This window comes from Thrips palmi, unplaced genomic scaffold (assembly GCF_012932325.1).
Source record: "Thrips palmi isolate BJ-2018 unplaced genomic scaffold, TpBJ-2018v1 HiC_scaffold_10, whole genome shotgun sequence".
Lineage (NCBI taxonomy): Eukaryota > Metazoa > Arthropoda > Insecta > Thysanoptera > Thripidae > Thrips > Thrips palmi.
Genome location: NW_023144621.1, coordinates 3,639,073 through 3,658,965, shown reverse-complemented (window position 1 = coordinate 3,658,965; position 19,893 = coordinate 3,639,073). Strand labels below are relative to the sequence as shown.

The 19,893-nt window shown below is 60.5% G+C and overlaps 2 protein-coding genes across 4 annotated transcripts in view; one reads left to right on the top strand and one right to left on the bottom strand.

Annotated features, from left to right (window-relative positions):
* Positions 1-127: 127 nt before the first annotated feature.
* LOC117652022 (fatty-acid amide hydrolase 2) lies at positions 128-3,660 on the bottom strand. 3 transcript variants are annotated; one of them, XM_034396665.1, is made up of 11 exons: positions 3,642-3,660; positions 3,395-3,529; positions 2,544-2,759; positions 2,245-2,464; positions 1,905-2,122; positions 1,697-1,808; positions 1,467-1,621; positions 1,238-1,378; positions 886-1,140; positions 630-812; positions 128-538 (listed from the first exon to the last, which is right to left on the bottom strand). In XM_034396665.1, the coding sequence occupies exons 2-11, from the start codon at positions 3,422-3,424 to the stop codon at positions 434-436; spliced, it is 1,635 nt and encodes a 544-aa protein (XP_034252556.1). In that variant the 5' UTR covers positions 3,425-3,529; positions 3,642-3,660; the 3' UTR covers positions 128-433. The 3 variants fall into 3 exon arrangements, with proteins under 3 accessions (XP_034252556.1, XP_034252548.1, XP_034252564.1); XM_034396657.1 differs by lacking the exon at positions 3,642-3,660 and having other exon boundaries at positions 3,395-3,598; XM_034396673.1 differs by lacking the exons at positions 3,395-3,529; positions 3,642-3,660 and adding an exon at positions 3,116-3,339.
* Positions 3,661-6,459: 2,799 nt separating this feature from the next.
* LOC117654413 (potassium channel subfamily K member 3-like) overlaps positions 6,460-19,893 on the top strand; it is a 93,381-nt gene continuing 79,947 nt past the window's right edge. Inside the window, exons 1-2 of the mRNA XM_034401028.1 lie at positions 6,460-6,464; positions 7,086-7,300. Coding sequence (XP_034256919.1) covers positions 6,460-6,464; positions 7,086-7,300 — 220 coding nt within the window. The remainder of the gene's footprint in view (positions 6,465-7,085; positions 7,301-19,893) is intronic.

Below are 19,893 nucleotides of genomic sequence, written 5' to 3'. Positions count from 1 at the left end.
TTTTGTCTCCAGCAGTGTAAAGAATCTACTGTTTTCCAATGATTTTTATTCTACAAAGGTCTGGCAGTCATAAGAGTTGCATCTTCTTTGTTAAAAAAATATTTTGTGTAAGTTTCTTTTTTCTTTATTTAATAAAAAAGGATAATATAAAATTCAAATTACAAAAAGATTGCTTTGTTACTAGACACCAATACCGTTTCCTGCAACTATAAATAGTTTGGATAAAATTGAAACATTAAAAAAGGATGGTTCCAATTGCATCATGTAATTTTAAAACTTGAATATACTTGGATAAAATTGAAACATTATAATAGGATGGTTCCAATTGCATCATGCAAATTATAAAACTTGAATGTACTGAGTATGAGATGATACTGATGCATCACTATAAAGCCTTAGTTGGAAGTACTGAAAATGGAGCGTTTCACCTTTCCTACATGGTTTTCACAGGGCAAGGTGCAACCCATCCTCCAAGGGCCTTTTCTAGCTCTCGTGCCACAGCCAGGCAGAGATGATCCTGGAAAGGTGCGGCAACAACCTGGAAAAGATAAAACAAATGAAAACTAAATGCAAACTATCACCACCAGAAGTCCATGATAAGTTATTATTAGCACTAGTCCAAAAATTACCTGAATACCAAGAGGCAATCCGTCTTTGTCAACTCCTATAGGCACTTGGGTCACTGGAAACTTGAGAACATTGAAAATGGCCCAATATCCAAAATTGTACGGCCTCAAGAAAGATGTGTAATGGTAGCTAGCAGGGAAAGGATGACTCGGGAACAAGAGGACGCCATTACGTCCAAGTTTGTTCTAATAGTCAGAAAACACAGATTATCACACACAGCACAAATTCGGAAAACAAGAGAAGGACACCAATACTAACTAGTAGCTCATCTTGAAGGCGTGCTTTGGTACTTTCAGCCCATTCACTATTTTCTGGAGGGAAGACAGCTGTATCCAGCAATTTAAGCATAGCGGGCAGAGTATGGTCACTGCACCCTGCTATAAGCTTGGGCAGTTCTTTCCAAACGTTGACTTCACTTTGACGATTTGTAATATCTCTGGCAAAGTTTCCACCCTCCTTAGTCATCCAGTAACGCCAAAGTCGAAAGCAGTATTTAAATCCAGATAGATTCAGCTGGTGATCAAAGAATTAAAGAGGAAAATCAATATACAGTGCTTTGCTAAACCAAGCAATACACCAAACTAACTTCAGAAAAGAAAGTTGTTTTCACCTTTTCGACTGGAAAAGTGCTGAGAGTTTCCAGATGATGCACTGCTTTCAACATTGTTTGTCGAGTCTCATCGTTCACACTGCTAGCGCGAGGATCACCTGACTCTTCTACATACATAACATGCAATTCCTTGAAATTTACCTGGAGGATAAAAGCCAAATATAAGAGCAACAAATAAACCTCCTTAAAAAATATATATAATATAAAAATAGTGGAATTTGGGTAATACCTTTGCGTCCAGCTGGAGCTGTCCAATTTTGCTGCCAATCATGACTCGAAGGAAAGGATCCAAATCCTCAGCATGCTTGGACATAGGACCACAGCAGACCATAGAGTGAGTTTCCAGACCAGTGCGAAATGATATTCCCTTGATGGATGTAAGTCCTGTGAAGCAAGTTAAGCTTGACACAGACTGGAATGACAGATGACGTTGGATAACTTGGATAACTTGTTTCTTACCTGTAGTAGGCTTGTGACCGAAAATTCCACAGTAAAAAGCGGGCATTCGTACTGATCCTCCAATATCTGAGCCAATGCCAAATGGTGATCCACATGCTGCCAGAATAGCTGCCTGTAATAAAAGAAAGATGACCATTGAGTTGGAAAGGTCAGAACAGACTTCTTTAGGATGAAGGGAGTAACATAAATAATGAAAGTGAAAGCCTACCTCCCCTCCTGATGAGCCTCCCACTGTGCGGGTTGTATCGTATGGATTGTTTGTCTGACCATAAACGTTGCATCGAGTTTCACACCATAGGTTTAATTCAGGAACATTTGTAATTGCAATTAAGATTCCACCCGCTTCTTTCAGAAATTTGACGACATCAGCATCTGCCTCTCCTTTGAGACCTCGGCGAGCAACCATTCCCATTGAGAAGTTCATTCCTGTATACACAGAAACAGTACATCTAGAATTAACCAGGGCGATAAGAAAATTAAAAAATAAAAGCACAGATGAAGACTGTTCTCGCAGGTAAGTGCAATATTCTTATAAGCCATCATTTTACCTTTGCAACTTGTACTTTCTTTGGTCGTAAAAGGCACACCAAGGAATGGTTTCGTCTTTTGTGCTTCTTTTTCAGATACAGCACCTGTGTCCAGCATTTTATCCACTGCTTCTGCATCCCTAATGGCAGCTTCAATTCTGTCATCTACCACAGCATTGAGGATACCATTCACTTCCTTGATTCTCTTGGCAAATGCTTTCACAACAGCAACCGACGTAAGCTGAGTAAATAGCCACACACACGCAAATTAAATTCAAACCTAGTAAAAAGACAGAATTATTTGCAAATGAGTAACTTACCTCTCGTTTTCGAATTGCTTCAGCCAATCCAGTGGCACTCTTCAAAAGAATTGGATCAGTAATTGGAGGGATATTTTTCTTCTTCCCATTGTATAGGTAGGCGAAAATGTAGTTAATGATTTTGTCTATTAAATCATGGATAAAAACCCATACAGTTGCCAAGATGCACAACACCATTTTCTTAAATGTTCTCCAAAAGTGGGAGTCTTTTTTTACCTGGAAGGAAAGAAAGAAAACAAAGATAAAGAAAGGTATTTAATTTTAAATGACTGAAACATGAATATTTAACACAAAGAACCCGATGTAATTAGTTCACTCCTATCACTTGCAAGACAAAACCTGCACTATGTAGTACGAAACAAAAGCTAAAGTGAGTTTAAATAGACCTTTGCACGCCTAGTGGCAAAATGTCATTCTTTTTAGTTCAAGCGTCGCCTCTTGGCAGGCTTCCAAAAGCAGACCGTCAGTGAAGTAAGGAGAAGAAAAAAGGTTCATGAAGGAAATTAATAGAAAAGAAACAGCTCATGAGAGTTTTAATTTTATGTGAAATGAAAGAAACACAATTAACAAACCTCAGAAAATAAAGGCAATGAACGCGCGGAATGACAAGCTACTCAGACTTCGCGGCTGACTGCATACTCGCCCCTCGCTCTGATAAAAACCCAAGAGGCGATAACTGGCTGGCGCGAGCGAGCCAGAAAAAAAGCCATAACCTATCCCTCTAAGCTGCCCTGTCAATGAGTCAGCTGATCCGGCTACTTGACACTGCTTGACACCTGACCCAACGGGCGCGGGGCCGCTGACACACTGACACCTGCCGAGCCTACGAGGATTCCCAGCAAGACACTTACGACTCTTCTTGCTGCCGGAGACGTCGCCATCGTGGAGGGGTTCGCCGTGGAGACGTCGAGACGTGGAACGACGGTCGACTTCTGCAGTCCTGGAGAAGCAGTGGCAATGCGGCGAGGCGAGACGGGGAAAATCACCTTACCACAGCCAAAACATTCCAGTGCCGGATCTTGTCCCCTCCCAGCCAATTTTGACCAATCCCAGGGTGCCTTTTCCCCCTTCCCTCCCTTTCTCTCCTCCCTCTCTTACCCGTCCAGCTCGGGATCCCGTTTCCCGTTCCACTCCCCTCCTCCCCCCTTCGCCTTCACTTCAGGTGGATACGGCGACGGCGACGGCGCGACGGTAGCCACTCGTGAGCAGCGCCGCCGTGTGCCGTGCAGTGCCGTGCCACTGTGTGCTGTGTGCGCGCACTGTACCCGGCTGAATTAATCAATAAGCAATCGCTTATAAGAATGGCTTTGCGCCGGACGATGGGACAAAGTTAAGACAAAGGGTTTTGCTTCGTAAGCTCCCCGATTTAACTGTGATCGGGTGGGTCCGCTGACGTTGGCACCTGAGAGCATGCCTAAAAGTACTCGGCTTTCGGCGACGAACGTCATTAAAATTCTAGTTCGTGGAAAACTGATGCGTATCCGACGCAGAAAGGAAACGTGTTGCCTGGTTTGTGAACTATCACTTCACGTAAATATCCAATAGTACTTAGGATGTGAAGAGTCTGCAAGTAACAATCCGTGCTTAAATATATCCGATCAGGACAATTTCCAATTTCCACAAGAAATTCTTACTGGGAAGGACGTACACAAACTGCCCACGAATCGCATGTCCCACTTTTGCTAGACCGGAAAGGATCCGGCACTGGCCGGGGGAAGGGGGTAAGGGGTAAGGGGACACAGGGAATGCCCCCTCCCAGCCCCAGACCGGCGCGCGGGCTGGCTGGGGAGGCCCGCACTGCCGCCTCGCTCCGCTCAAGGTTCAGAGAGGTTCAGAGCGCGTAGAGAGGCGGTGGAGCCGTTCAACGACTTCAGTTTTTGGGCTGGCCGCTGTCAGGATTGAGCCACCGCGCAGCCAGGCGCGCAGAGGCGCGCAGGAGGTGGCCGCGCCTCCGCCGCCGTCAGCGCGCGTAGGCTTGACCGCTGGTCAGTCTCACACTCGGCGTACTCGGCGGCGAGAGGCGGGCCTCGCGAGAGTGGGGGCCCGGGGCCCTTGCGAGGAGGAGAGGGGGCCGCGCCGCTGTGCCGCCGTGCCGCTGTGCTGCCAGGTGACGGGGAGAGAGGGGAAGGGAGAGAGGCGACGCGCGGTGTGCGGTGCCAGGCACGGCGGCCACGGCGGCTCGCAGTGAAGGGGAAGGGAAGGGAAGGGGAGAGAAGGGCCACTTCGGCCACCTCCTTTCCCTTGCTGCTGGCCGCGCGGCCAAGCCGCCAAATGGGCCGGTGAACACACTGCGCTGCTCGGCGGACTTGAGACGGCTTCTTCGGCTGCGAACAGACAGGGGAACAGACAGAGGGCCGCGGCGCCGCGGCTCCTCTCCACCCGCGCGATCCGCGTTGCGTTGTGCGGACGGGTCGGGGCGCAAGGCGGGGCGCAAGGCGGGGCGCAAGGCGGGGCGCAAGGCGGGGCGCAAGGCGGGGCGCAAGGCGGGGCGCAAGGCGGGGGCAAGGCGGCGCAAGGCGGGGCGCAAGGCGGGGCGCAGGCGAGGCGGGGCGCAAGGCGGGGCGCAAGCGGGCGGGGGGGCGCAAGGCGGGGCGCAAGGCGGGCGCAAGCGGGGCGCAAGGCGGGGCGCAAGGCGGGGCGCAAGGCGGGGCGCAAGGCGGGGCCGCGGGCTGCGGCTCGGCCCAACGGGCGCACACGGTGGCAAAGAGCGTACGAAAATTCGGAAACAAGCGTGTGGTTTCTCAAGTAGCCGGCTTGTCATATTTCGTGGCCTTACAGTATTTCGTAGGACCTTACAGTGTCCGTAGGCCATACGGCTCAAGGCCGCAACGGAGAACACTGTGCGGGTCCTGCGGAGCAAGCGGGGCGCAAGGCGGGGCGCAAGCGGGGCGCAAGGCAGGGCGCAAGGCGGGGCGCAAGGCGGGGCGCAAGGCGGGGCGCAAGGCGGGGCGCAAGGCGGGGCGCAAGGCGGGGCGCAAGGCGGGGCGCAAGGCGGGGCGCAAGGCGGGCCGCGGCTGCGGCTCGGCCCAACAACCGCACACTGTGGCAAAGAGCTACGGAAAATTCTGTAAAAAGCTTGTGGTAATTCTCCGTAGCCCCCTTGTCAATATTCTCCGTAGGCTCTTACAGTATTCTCCGTAGGACCTTACAGTGTTCTCCGTAGGACTATACAGTCTTCCAGGCCCTACGGAGAACACTGTGCGGTCCTGCGGAGAATACTGTACGGCCCTACGGAGAACACTGTAAGAGCCTTCGGAGAATATTGATAAGAGGGCTACGGAGAATCCTGGCAAAAAAATGAACAGAATTTTCCGTACCTTTTTGCCACAGTGCAGCGCTCCAAGAGCGAGGATAGGACGTGGCTTGTCTGTCACGGCGGTAGTGGTGGCGAGGAGGGTACTTCCCTTCGTCCGACCTTCGCCTCGCACCCAGTAAGCATATACGTATATCCACCCAATGTTGGGAAGCTGCTCATTAAAAGCGCTCCAGGAAACCACTTTCAAACTTCACCAAAGCCTTTTTGTACGTACATTTTAACCATATTCAGGATTCAGCAGGACTGTGTCAATAAAGGGAAACTTCGCCGGCGCGCCACGCCACAGGGTTGGGCTGGACTGGGCATACTGCGTCTGCGCGTCGCTACCCCGCACCTCGAGAGGCATCCACGGCCTCGGCGGACCCGTGCGGATACCCCTCGCGGGCCCGCGGGCCCAGCCGGGGAACGCCGCGGTGGCACGGAGGGCTAGTCTCGGGGCGCGCCGCGCGGAGCAGCGCCAGTGGCCGCCGGGGCGCGCAAGCATGCAGTCGATCGAGGCAAGCTCCTGCCAAGCCGAAGCCGCGCCGAGACGTTAGCGAAGTCAGACTCGTGCGGAACGCGAAGTCGAGGTCCTGCAGTAGCACGGAGTAGTGATGCACCATGACGTGGGGCCCGCCACGTCGGCGAGGTGCCGCGCCCCGGCAGGACTAGGGGCCCTCGCCGCCGTGGCGCTGTGAGGCACGACTAGGTCGAGGGTGGCCAGGGTGGCCAGGGCTCGGAAGGAGCCCAGGTCCGTGTCCAGGCCGACCAGGCCCCAGTGCAGGCCGCCGGGGTGCACGCCAGCCCCCCCGGTCGGCGCGGGCCGCACCCTGCAGTGGGCTGGGCGACACGATTGAGCGCGGCGGGCCCGGACCGGCCGCCGGCCCCGGATGGCTCGGCGCGGCCGCCAGCGCCGCCGCCAGCGCCCCGCTCGGTGCCAACAGTGCCGCGGTCACGTTCGGCGCCACGGTCCCCCTCACCGGCTCCGTGAAGCGGGTGCGATGGCACCCCAGCACCGAATCCGAGTGGTCCGGGTCGTTGGAGGACGAGCAGCTCGTGGCCGCCGCCCAGGCCCTGTGGGCGCGCGGCGATAGGACGGACAGGGCCCCGGACAGGGCCTCGGACAGGGCCTCGGACAGGGCCCCGATGCAGCCCGAGGCCGGCAGCGGCCTCAGCGAGGACGGCAGCGCGCCGGGCCTGGACGACGACGACGTCGACGTGAACCTGGCGGGGACGCCGCCGCCACCGCCGCCAGCGACGCGGGCACGCCGCCTCAGCAGCTGCCTCCGCAGCTTCTTCACGCACCTCTTCTCCAACGTGGGGCTCTTCTCGCTCGTCGGCGGCTACGTGCTGCTGGGCGCGCTCCTGTTCGAGTCCCTGGAGGGCGGCTACGAGATGAACCAGCGAGGCAGCATGAAGGGCCACCGCGACGACTGCCTGCGCGAGCTGTGGGCACTCACAGGTAGGTCGAGAGGGCCTGGGCTAGCCTGGCCTGGGCTAGCCTGGCCTGGAGAGAAACAGCCGTGCCTGTACGCCTCGAGGCACGCCGGCGTGCACGCCTGCGCCTCCATCACCGACCGGCACGCCGGAGCCACCGACCGCAAATACCGTGCCGTGATTCGGGGACCCTCCAGCCCTCCAGCCCTTCCGCTCGCCGGCCTGGGCGGCCGCGCTGCCGCACCCAGGGCCCGAATAGTTGGCATATGTTCTCGAAACGGCAACGCTGCAACAAGCAGATCGGAGAGGAACGCGTGGCTGGCCACACCGGCCTGACCGGCCTGACCCTCGCACCCCAATCAGTGGCGGACTCGGCCCTCGGACCGGAAGCGGTTTACAGTGTTCTCTTAACTTGGCGCTGGCCTGCGCCCTGCGCCCTGCGCCTTCGGGGGGCGGCAAAGGCAACTTGGGGCCCACCCTCTCGGATACATGTCTCCTCTGACGCGTCAGGGAAACTCAGTGCCAATCTTTCAAGTCGGGCCGTCAGCAGAGACAGACGATGGGGTGGGAGGGGCGCGGGAAGGCACGAGGCCAGGCACGCAGCACGACAGCACTACAGCTGTGCAGGCGATGCGTGGCGTAGCGTACCTCATGGCTTGGCAGTGTGGCAGGCGCCGTGTTGCTCGGGGGCCCACAGTGGATGCGCTGGCCCTGGGTCACCCTGGGTCACCCTCGGTCTCGAGGACGGTGTGACGTCCAGACGGACAAATTGTTGCATAAATTTGCATGGCATGGAGACAGAGTAGGCAACTAAACTAACTTTGAAGCCAAATATAAGGCCGTGTTAAATTTTATGGCAAATAAATTCAGTGTGCCTTTTTAGCAGATGATACCTTTACTTAAAAACATACCTAAAACTACAACTACAAGATACATAAAGGTGTCAGCTAGCTTTTACTCGAGAGTCCAAAAACCAAGTACATACCCTAACAATATAATAGGGGCTGGCTGCCGGGGCGGGATGGTGCGGCTGTCTGTGGCTGGCTGCGGCGCAGCCTGCGCGGAATTCGCGACAATGGAACCCCACTCGCGCGCGACGGCCTGCGAGCAACATTGACAATCCCTCCCCGCTACAGCCCAGGGGCACGGGGTGCTCGCAATCCAACGGACACGGCGCGGCGGTGCAGGCCAAGGCACAAAGGGCTCAGTTTTTAAATAATATCTTTGGAATGAGCCCATACTACCCCGTAGAAGAAAACCAAACGAGTATCATCTGCTTTCATTAACGTTCGTTGAATGAGATTTTTTAAAGAGAAGAAACAAAACAGGAACAGGAAAAAAGAAAGTTTCACTTTTAAACCACAACGGAGTCTAGGAACAGAAGCCCGCTGGAGTCCCAAAGGCGTCTCCTCCGCTTCAACGGACGATTTCGCGAGGGTATTGTTAGAGGAGGAAGGGAAGCAACAATACCCTTCCATCCAGAAACTAGAGGAGGAATAAGCCTCGAGAGCTGATGAGTTCCCCGAAGAACGCGTTCGCCCACGCTGACCTGCTGCTGCTGTGTGCAGAGGCTCTCCTCCCGACTCCGTGCCCTGCCGCCTGCCAGTGGCGTGCAGCTTGCGTGCCCCCCGCGGGCCGCGTGGCGTGGCGTGGCGTGGCGCGGCGTGGCGTGGCGTGGCGTGGCGTGGCGTGGCGTGGCGTGGCGTGGCGCGGCGTGGCGCGGCGTGGCGTGGCGTGGCGTGGCGTGGTGTGGCGTGGCGTGGCGTGGCGTGGCGTGGCGTAGCGTGGCGTGGTGTGGCGTGGCGTGGCGTAGCGTGGCGTGGCGTGGCGTGGCGTGGAGTGCGGCCTGGTTCCCTGGTTCTCGCTGCGTCAGGTCTTCTTCATTTGCGCATTCGCGGCACGTGACACGCGTGGCGGTGGCGCTGCGCAACCACACCCTGTGACAGTGCATAAATTTGGGTACGTGCACGCCGAGAGCGAGGCCGAGAGCGAGGCCGAGAGCGAGGCCGAGGCAACTCCCGTTTCATTTGGATCGCTGCGCCATGGCTTCGCCGCTTGCTGGATGTGCGCGCCGTGGCCGCAGGCAGTGAGGGGTAAGCCGGGAGCGAAAAAAAAAGAAAACCTCCGTGGACCTCTTTATTTTCGCAGTGTGGGAAGTGCTGCTTGGCCTCGGCCTGGCCTCGGCCTCGTCTGCAGGGCCCTCGAGACGGCGATGCTGATGGCCTTTCTTTTAATCTCCTAAATGCACTGGTGCTAGATGGCCTCCTTGTTGAGGCAACGGATCAAACAAGCGTCGGCGTGGGGTCTCCCGGGGGCGGGGCGGGGTGAAAGCCCTCCACAGTGCACCCCCGTCCTCGCAGCGTCCTCGCAGCGTCCTCGCAGCGTCCTCGCAGCGTCCTCGCAGCGTCCTCGCAGCGTCCTCGCAGCGTCCTCGCAGCGTCCTCGCAGCGTCCTCGCAGCGTCCTCGCAGCGTCCTCGCAGCGTCCTCGCAGCGTCCTCGCAGCGTCCTCGCAGCGTCCTCGCAGCGTCCTCGCAGCGTCCTCGCAGCGTCCTCGCAGCGTCCTCGCAGCGTCCTCGCAGCGTCCTCGCAGCGTCCTCGCAGCGTCCTCGCAGCGTCCTCGCAGCGTCCTCGCAGCGTCCTCGCAGCGTCCTCGCAGCGTCCTCGCAGCGTCCTCGCAGCGTCCTCGCAGCGTCCTCGCAGCGTCCTCGCAGCGTCCTCGCAGCGTCCTCGCAGCGTCCTCGCAGCGTCCTCGCAGCGTCCTCGCAGCGTCCTCGCAGCGTCCTCGCAGCGTCCTCGCAGCGTCCTCGCAGCGTCCTCGCAGCGTCCTCGCAGCGTCCTCGCAGCGTCCTCGCAGCGTCCTCGCAGCGTCCTCGCAGCGTCCTCGCAGCGTCCTCGCAGCGTCCTCGCAGCGTCCTCGCAGCGTCCTCGCAGCGTCCTCGCAGCGTCCTCGCAGCGTCCTCGCAGCGTCCTCGCAGCGTCCTCGCAGCGTCCTCGCAGCGTCCTCGCAGCGTCCTCGCAGCGTCCTCGCAGCGTCCTCGCAGCGTCCTCGCAGCGTCCTCGCAGCGTCCTCGCAGCGTCCTCGCAGCGTCCTCGCAGCGTCCTCGCAGCGTCCTCGCAGCGTCCTCGCAGCGTCCTCCCTCGGCGGGGAGGCGCACGGCTTGATTTAAAGTAGTCATGTTGGTATTGTGGCAGGTCATGTCGGGGACGGGACGGGCCGCCCGCTGTTGTCCCGGCGGCACGTAATGACAAAACTTGCATCATAAAACGCAGCGCGCGGGGCGGGGCGGGGCGGGGCAAAGGGGGCAGCAGCCCGGTAATTAAAACGCGAAAGGTCGCGGAAGGAAAGGAAATAAACAGTGATTCGACCGGACCAATTTAATGCTTCTTGACTCCGCTCCGCCACCGTTAAGGGCCCGTGAAGCGAAATGTCCCGTGGCTTCGCGCCGCTCCGCGCGTTACTCTGGCCGAATTAAAGCACCCTTCTCTCTCTTTCTCACCGCGCGAGGCGATGCGCATTAGAAGAGATCAGCCACCGTGGGATTAATGCATTCCATACTGCACGCCCTCCTCTCCCGCTTATTTTTCCGTTTATTTATTCATTTCGCTTTTTCTTCCTTTTTTTCTCTTTTCGAGTCACGTTCCTCCCATTCTTCGCCCGCCTCCCTTCTACCTCATAGCGTCCTTTTGCACCACGATATCCCCCCCCCTCCTTCCACCACCGCGGGCTGGGAGTCCGGGGGCGACCCACGGACCCACGGGCCGTGTGGAAAATATGAGTGGAGTGGTCCGTGGCGCGGCCGTGGCGTGGCGGGCCTCGGGCCTCGGGCCGGGCCAACACGTGCTGCAGCAGCGCTCTGGAGGAGAAGATGAAATCAGGAGGGGGATGACTGGTTAGGCAATAACGCCATTTCGGCGGGGAGGATGAGGCGGACGTGACGAAGAAGGCCCCCCGGACGGCTTCACCTTGGTGCAAGTGAGGCTGTCTACTTGACACTTTCTGTGCATGTCTCCGGAACCGATAATGTGGTGGAGCCTCGAGGGGAGCGGAGGGGCGAGGCCGGTGGCCGGTCGATGCAAGGGACGCAAGGGATGCAAGGATGCAAGGATGCAAGGAGGCGGAAGCAGCTCCGGTCTGCAGCCTGCAGTCTGCGTTGGTCGTTGCATCGCAGTGTTACGGGCGTTACGGACCGCGCGCCCTCGAGAGTGCAACAAACGAGCCACAAGCCCGGAGTCGGAGTGCCGCGGTGCTCCACGCAGACCCCAAGCGACCCCAAGCAACTCCAAGCGAGCTGTACCGCACAAGACTGACCCTTAAAATGTCGACAGGCAAGGCCTGCCGCCGGCCTGCCGTGCCATGTTTGCCGCAGGTACAATGTGAGTGCGCTCGGCCGGCCTTGCCTCTCCAAGGCTGCCCGTCAACACACCCCTTTTCCTGCAGGCCGAGCTTTGCCTCGCTTCCATCACTCTCCCACACTGTTCCACCACCACTATCTGCGTGCTGGCCGGCGAGCGCGGCAGTGCGGCCAGAGAGATTTCCTCGGAGGCTTGGACCTGGTTCGTCGCGAAGCAACGCGAAGCAACGCGAAGCAACGCGAAGCAATGCGAAGCAACGCGAAGCAACGCGAAGCAATGCGAAGCAACGCGAAGCGCATCAAACGCCGTTTAATGTGTTGGGTGTTCCGCCGCATAGCCGCGGCCAGAGCCCGGACATAAAAAGTGAAAATAAAAGCATGAATCTCTTTAAAAAAAAAAAAAAAAAGAAGCAAGCAAAAAGATAAACCAGTTCGGCGCGGTGTGTGGAAGTAGGATGAAAACGCGGACACCGCCACCTTCTTTTGTTTTTGGCACCTGATTGTGTGGCGTCCACGCTGCGCGCGCTGCGCGTGCTGCACCGGCCTCCTTTCTCTCTTTTCCTGTGGTTCGTGATTTGTGCGGTTGGGCCGGTTGGCCCGGCCCCGCCCGGCCCGGTGGGGCTGGGGCCGCGGCACATGCGTGGCCATGGCGATCTAGACAATGGGCCACGAATATATCCCACCCGTCCTGATTTTTCACCCTCCCCCTCCCCGCCTGTTTACGGCGACGGGCATTGGCATTGGCATTGGCGGCGGTCCACTGCGAGGCGGGTTCGGCGGAAAGAGACCTGAAGGTCTGGAGGTTGCCGTCAACGGTGAGGCTGGCAGCGGCCGGTTAACGGGGATGAACTAGTGTAGGGCCCCTGCAGTCGCGGGGGCAGGCCACCCGGTGGACACGGCTGGCCGGCGGGCCTACCTACCCGTCATTACCATTACCATTAAGGGCTAGACCACACATGATCGTATGCCATTTCGAGCCCGACACATGCTCGCCTGCACTGCAAAACGAGACATGGCCGTCCTTACTAAGGTGACACTTTATCCCGGCGGAGAAGAACCACCAACGGCTACGACTCCCACTCGCAGTATGGCCAGTCAGGGTGAAGGAGTACATCCCCCCCGAGCCAGGCGCCTTCCTCGGCCAGCCACCGTCGTGCGTCCCGTCCGGAGTCGCACCTGGGCCCGCCGGCCGCCAGCGCGGGTCCAGCACGCCCAGCAGGGGGCCCACCGCCCACGGCCCACGGCCGAGCGAGGCACTTAATCTCAGCGAAACTTTCCCGCGGACTGCAAGCAGTTTCACACCGCACTAAACGCACCCGTCGTCGTCGTTCTGGCCGTCTGCAAACGTCAAGTTTTCCGCGCCTCCCGGTTTCCGTAAAGAATCACGTGTTTCTGTTGTTTTGTCGACGTGCCGCTCGTTTTGGCTGCCGGTGTGGCTGCTTCCGCGATGTAGAGCTCCGTCCCTCTGGCACCAACACGGGCCCATGAGTGCGAAAGGCCGGGCGACGAAAACGACTCTCGGAATCAGTTTGGCGGCCCCCTGCGGCCGAGTGTGGCACACAGTGTGGCACACAGTGTGTGCCCTTCGAGTGACCTACTGACAGCCGCCAACTCGGCCTCCAGGGAATCGGCGGCCCGGCCGTGGCCCGGCCGCGACCCCCAGTGCAGGGAGCTGCCAAAGGCTGCGCGCCGCGGCGTCCGTGGAGGGGAAGGGGGGGGGGGGAAGCACGGGGTGACGAGGGATGATCAGCCGCTGGAGGAACAAAAGGCCGGCGCCAATCACGTCCATTGTGGTGGAGGAGGTCGCCGACGAAGTCGCCCAGGCCGTGAGGCTGCCGGCCGACTGCCGGGCCCGGCCGGGCCGTGTTGACAAGGCGCGTCCCAGCCGAAAATTCCGGCCCGGATTCCGGCCGGAATTTCTAGTTCCGGCCGGAACTTTTCCTTTCTCCGGCCGGAGGTGGCTTTTTTACGGCCGGATTTCTCGGTCCGGCCGGACATTTTTGAAGTCCGGTCGGAATTTTTCGTTCCGGCCGGAACTTTTGAAAATCTCCGGCCGGAGCCTCAGATTCCGGCCGGACCCGAGCCACCGCCCAGAAGGTAGGCACAATTGTATGACAATTAGGTAGGCAACCCGCTCCACTTTTTGGGTCATTTTGCGAACGGATGGTCTTACGGGTATGGCGATAGTACCAATCGACTCAGAATCGAAAATTGACCATCCGACCATGCCTTGGACTGTCCCATGGTCTTTGTGGTCAGAGTGACTGATGACTGCTCCGGCCGGACACTGCCACGCTCCGGCCGGACACCACCGGACTCCGGCCGGACAGCTCGCCGGCCGGAGTCCGGTGGTGTCCGGCCGGAAATTTACCCAAATACGGCCGGAGTCATAACGGAGTTCGGCCGGACTATTTTCCGGCCGGAGGGTGGCCGGAATTTTCGGCTGGGGTTCGTTACCGGGACGTCGGGACGTGCAGAAGGAACGTGTCCACAGTGCAGTCTGCGCTGCAGCGAGTCCACCCGGCCAAAGGCCCGGCCGGCAACCAGCGGACTCACTCCGTCTCTTTCGCACCTCCACGCGACTTTCAACGAGTGCGAGCGAGACAGAGCGACGATAGCGCCATTCGGAATCAGCCTGCTGTGTGCCGCACCGAGACAGCGCACCGAGACAGCGCACCGAGACAGCGCACCGAGACAGCGCACCGAGACAGCGCACCGAGACAGCGCACCGAGACAGCGCACCGAGACAGCGCACCGAGACAGCGCACCGAGACAGCGCACCGAGACAGCGCACCGAGACAGCGCACCGAGACAGCGCACCGAGACAGCGCACCGAGACAGCGCACCGAGACAGCTGCGCCGAATCGATCATCCTAAAGGACGACAAAGTTGTTCCTCTCCGCCTCCATTCCGCGTCCCGCGGCGCTCGGCTCGCCTCGGCGACTCGGCCGAGGGGGAAACGACTGAGAAATTTTGTGTACATCGGATAGGGATACCCCGGATAACCCGCGGATTACCTCCGGATTACATCGAAAAATTTCCAGGATTACCATTGGATTGCGCCGGATTTCCCCGGATTACCTCAGAAATTCCCCGGATTACCTCAGAATTTCCCCGGATTACTTCGAAATTTCTGGTTATCCGGATAGCGGATAACCAATTTGCTGTACATCGGATAACCGAAGTCATTTCCCCCTCGGACTCGGCTCGGCGCCCCGCCGCGCCCCGCCGTCGTCCCGCGTCCCCGGGGACGTGAGATCCGGATCCGCGGCGCCCAACGTCTCAACTGGCCGTTACCGCGCGGCCCGCGCTGCCGTGTTCCCGGCGTCCTGGAGGGTCGCGCAGAAAGAACGGGAAGAACGGCAACGGGGGGCAATTTCCCTGGACATAACGACAGAGAGATATAAAGCTTACGACTGTGTGCAGAGACCGCCCGCCCCGCCGCGCCCCGCGAGCCACCCAGTCCGCGCGGCCAGGCCAGCCTCTCCCGCAAACGTCCCGCCATTTTTCTGTGGGCTTACTTCACTACTCAGTACAAGGCCGAGCAGTTAAACGCACGCACCGCGCCGCGCCGCCGGGCCGTGGCGAGCCGCCGAGCGTACCGGTAATGTCCTGCCGCGGTCCCACCCCGGCCCCGCCCAGGACTGCCCGGACGGCTCGGCTCCGCTAATACCGGTCCCCAGGACCCCCTTGACACGACAGGGACGCCGGCAAGGCAGGCAGGCAGTCTCGCGGGACGCCACCTCGCCTCTGGAGCCCCTGCAGTGGCGGAGGTAGGCAGCGCGGCGGACGCGGCTGAGTGACGGGCTTGCCTGCCTGCCGGGCGCCTAGCCTGGCTCGTGACGCGCGCGTCTAGCCGGGCGGGCCGGGGCGGGCCGGGGCGGGCCGGGGCGGGCCGGGGCGGGGCGGCTCTCTGGCCGGGACGTCGGGACGTTTATCGGATGCGTCGGCTCTGCCGTGGCTCTGCTTTCATCTTCTTCCCGCGACTTGGCCCGCCGCGCGCCGCGCAACGCCGGCAGTGCCGGCAGCAACTTGGGCGTGGGCGCTTTGCTTTCGCCAGGCCGGTAATGGCGCGCTGCAGCTCTGGCATGCTGGCGTGCTGGCCGTGCCGGCCGCGCTGGCGCCCTGAATCAGTTTCTCATCACTACTTCGCCCCGTTGGCCGTCGGCCCGACCCAGCCCGCTGGTAATTCCATTATGACCCGATCCTGGCTTTCGCCATCCACCCGAGAGCGCCGCGGTGGCGGGGCGGGGCGGGGCGGGCCGCGAGCCACTGCTGCAGCAGCGCGCCCTTCCCCGGCAGGGCGAGCCCCACCTGCTTCGCCGGCTTCGCCAGAAAGTCATTCCCCTGCCGGCGATCCTATTACGCGGAACTTAATGATTCCTGCAATCACGTTTATTCCAGCCGAGAAAATGGCGTCCCCATTCCTCCTCCTCCACGCTGGGCTGCGCGTTGTCCTTGTCTTCCCCGTCACCGCCTTTCATACTTCCGCGACGTTTCTCACCCCGCTCGCCCCGCCCCGCCCCGCCCTCCTGGAATCGCGAAACATGTTGCCGGAGAGCGAAAGTTGGAAAAGGCGAATGGAGTGATCGCGCACCCCGGCCGGGCGGAGCCGGGCAAGGCGTCGGGTCATTTGCTGGGCACGGCCGGCACGGGGCGCGGCATTCGCTTCCGATTTGATTCTCTCTTACTTTCCTGCCTACCTCGGGCTTCAGGCTACAAGCTCCGGGCGTCGGGCTCCGCCGGGCCGGGCTCGGCCGCTCATTCTTCAGAACACGACTCTTCCATTCTCGGAAGGTGGCGCGGCGAGGCTTGCCCGGCAGGGTGGGGCACGGCGGCGGTGGAGGGGGGTCTTATCAAAACTCAATTACCTTGATGAGGATTCACTCCCCATTAAGACACGAGCAGGCAGGAGCGCGAGAGCGAGGCGTGGGGGATGGGGCCCGGCCGGTGGGGCTGGTGGGTCGAGCCGCCTTGGCGCCTTGGTGTGCGTGCGTCTGTGCGTCTGAGCGTCGGCGCGTCTGTGTGGGGCCGCGCCGCAGAAACAAGACGCGTCTATCGCGGAGTGGCAGGTAATGGGACGAGTTTCGCGAGCAAGTTGCCGACAAAAAAAGAAGAGGGAGAAAGAGAAACGAAAAGCAGAGCTGAACAGATAGAAAGCAGAGCTAATTCGGCGGGTGTGGAAATGACTGCCATTGCTCACCGTGCAAGTTATCGCCCTCATGCCGTGGGAGTTTGGCGAGCGATTTGTCCCTCTCTAATGACACGGCCGGCTTAAGGGCGAGATGGCGCGGCGCGGGGCTTGCCGGGTAATCCACCTGTTGCCTGGCAGAGCGCTGAGGCACGCCACGGCGCCGCACGCCACGGCACTGCAAGGGTGAGTCTGGCAAGTGGAAGTCACCGCGAACTCCCGAACGTGGAGCAGGAAAAGGAGAGTGCGGGCGTCCCCGGCGGTGCCGCTCGACGCCAACTCAGTGGGCTGGGACTCTGCAGACGACCGCGTTTGATTGCGCAAAGTCACCTGTTTTTTTTACGGCAAGGCGGAGGGTGAAGTTGTTGCCGTGTCGCGCTGCTCTCTTCCAGTGGCCCCGTCCCAGTGAGCGGTCGCGCTCGGATCGGAGCGACTATGCAGTTCTGAGCCATGGCGCTGCCGCTGGCGGTCGTCGGACGTCCCCGGCAGCGCCATGGCGGCGCCATCCGCGGCGCCTCCCCGGCCGTCCGGGTGAGCCCCGGGGCGTGGCGCCGCGTGGCGCAGAGCCGCTGGGCTCTGGCCGCACTAAAGAGGGCCATCAAGTTAACAGCTCCACCATGAGCCCCGCGATGGTCCACCGAGGCGTGGCGAAGGCGGCGAGGCGCCTCGGCCAAGGCTGCCCACTTCACTTTGCCTGTTGCTGGTCCGCGGCCCCGGCCACCCGGGGCCTCGGCCTCCACGGCCTGCTCGGCCTCCCCGCGGCCTCCCCCCGGCACTTCCTCACGACGCGGCCGCTATTTGTTACAGTGGCGCGGCGCCGCGGTCCCCGCTGCGGGATATTTACAGCCGCGGACTCCGCGGGCCGCCGCCGCACTGGAATATATCTATCTATGGACGGCCGGGCGGCCGGGCCGTTGGCCGGGGTGAGAAATTGAAGGCGCGAGAAAGAGTGGGGCGGGGAGGGGAGCGGGGCGACGTGGCGGTTGTTTGAACCCGCGCCAAACCTTGTTTTCCAATCACTTTTTGTGGATACAGTTCGCCCCACCCTTGTTTGGATGCCGCGATGCCGCGATGCCGCGCAGCTTCGAGGGGCGCAACGCGCACCGCGCACCGCGCACCGCCAGGCCGCCAGGCAGGCAACCTCCGAGGTCGCGGCGCGCGGCGCCTGTTCAATTTGCGCTGCCAACTTCTCGCTGCCGCAGCCGACGTGACGCCTTCCCTTCCCGTCTCAGCGAGGAACTCATCCCCCGCGTGTGCGGCGTGTAGGCACGCCGAGGCACCTCACGGTTGTTAGGTTGGCGGCCCCGGCCGTCCCTGGACGCGCTGCCTCGGCCCTTTGGGCCCTTAGCGCGGCCAGCGCGCCCGGCGCGGCAGGACGCAGTAGTTGGTGTCCGTGTTTGCCGCTCTGCAGGCCTCGGGCCGGGCCGCCGGGCCGTCGGTCTGTTTTGCAACTGATGGTACTAATGATGCCATTATTAATTAGCGGTGTGGTTTAGAGACCTGTTTGAAGAGGAAGCGCCGCGCGCCCGCCCCGCCCCACCCCGCCCCGCCCTGCCGGTGTTGCTGTGTTGATTTTAGCCGCCGCTCCGCCCCTTCGCCCTTGGAGCTGAGTAGCCGCGGCGGCGCAGCAGCGTCAGCCGCACGGCCTGCCGCACGGCCTGCCGCACGGCCTGCCGCAAGCGGGGAAAAGCCCTTGGCCGCCGCCTTTTGGTTATTTCATCATTTATTTATTGTTTTTTGAGTCGGCGCGGGCTGTTCTCGTGCTCGAATAAGTTAAGTGTCCGCAAAATAATGGGTCGGCGGGCCGAGTCGAGGCTTGCCGTGCCGCCATTCGTCATGCCTCTGTCGATATCTCTGTGAGAATGCGACGCGGGACGCGCGGCTGAGCCAACGCGCCACGCGGCCCCCCTTCCCCCTTCCTCCACTTTTCTCCATTTTGCCTTTCCGGTCCTTTATCGGCGTAATTTATAACGACGACGCCAAAAGGAGCGCGAATAGCAGCCGGGGTACTGGCGGTTGTGCGAAGCTTCTACCTCCCCTCCCTGGCCCGGGGCAGCCCGGGGCAGCCCGGGGCCGATCTTGATACGGCACGGGGCAATATACCGGGTGCCCGGGAAAATACAGGACAGTGCGATGGGTGGCCTACCCTGGCTGAGCCGCAGGCGCGCCTGCCGAGCGGCGTTCGGGTGGCTGGCGAGCAGTGGTGGGGGAAAGGCAGTGGGGATGGGGCAGTGGCGGCCAAGGTGGAGGGGCAGCAAAGGGTAGGATAAGGCTCCAGGGGCACCCACGACAACCCACGCGACACCCTGTCTTGCAAGCACCCTTTCAGAGTCGCGGGCTGCGAGATCCTGGCGCTTGTCCTGGCGACACCGTTTGCGGGGTCCTCGTGGCACCCCTGTTGATATCTTCGCGAGGATCTCGCGACCCGCGACTCTGAAAGGGTGTTTGCAAAGCAGGGTGGTCGCGACTCTGAAGGGGTAGTCGCGGGGGTTGTCGTGGGTGCCCCTGGAGCCTTATCCTACCCTTTGCTGCCCCTCCACCTTGGCCGCCACTGCCCGATCGCCACTGCCTTTCCCCCACCACTGCTCGCCAGCCACCCGAACGCCGCTCGGCAGGCGCGCCTGCGGCTCAGCCAGGGTAGGCCACCCATCGCACTGTCCTGTATTTTCCCGGGCACCCGGTACAAGGTTCGTCCCCGGAGACGCGCCGTGCCGTGCCGCGCCGCGCCGTGCGCAATAAGTCGGAATGAGGGTCCAAGACGGCGGCCTCGATCTGCTTGCCGAGGCACGGAGCCACGGAGCACAGCGGCCTGCTCGTACGCCGCGCCGCCAGGCCGTGCCTTGGCTGTGCCGTGCCGACGGCGGCGAGCTGCTGCCAGTGATACGGCTTCGGCCGGCTATTGTCCTCCGCCGCGGCGTCGGGGAGGGGGAGGGGGAGGCAGGACGCGTAGAGAGCAAAGGGCCGTGAAGGGGAGCGAGCGCGCCGCGCCACGCCCAACTGCCACCGTCACCGTCCCGGGCCGCGCCGCGCCGCCCGAGTCGTGTGCTGTTTGCTCCGCTCTTGGCCTCGTTGGC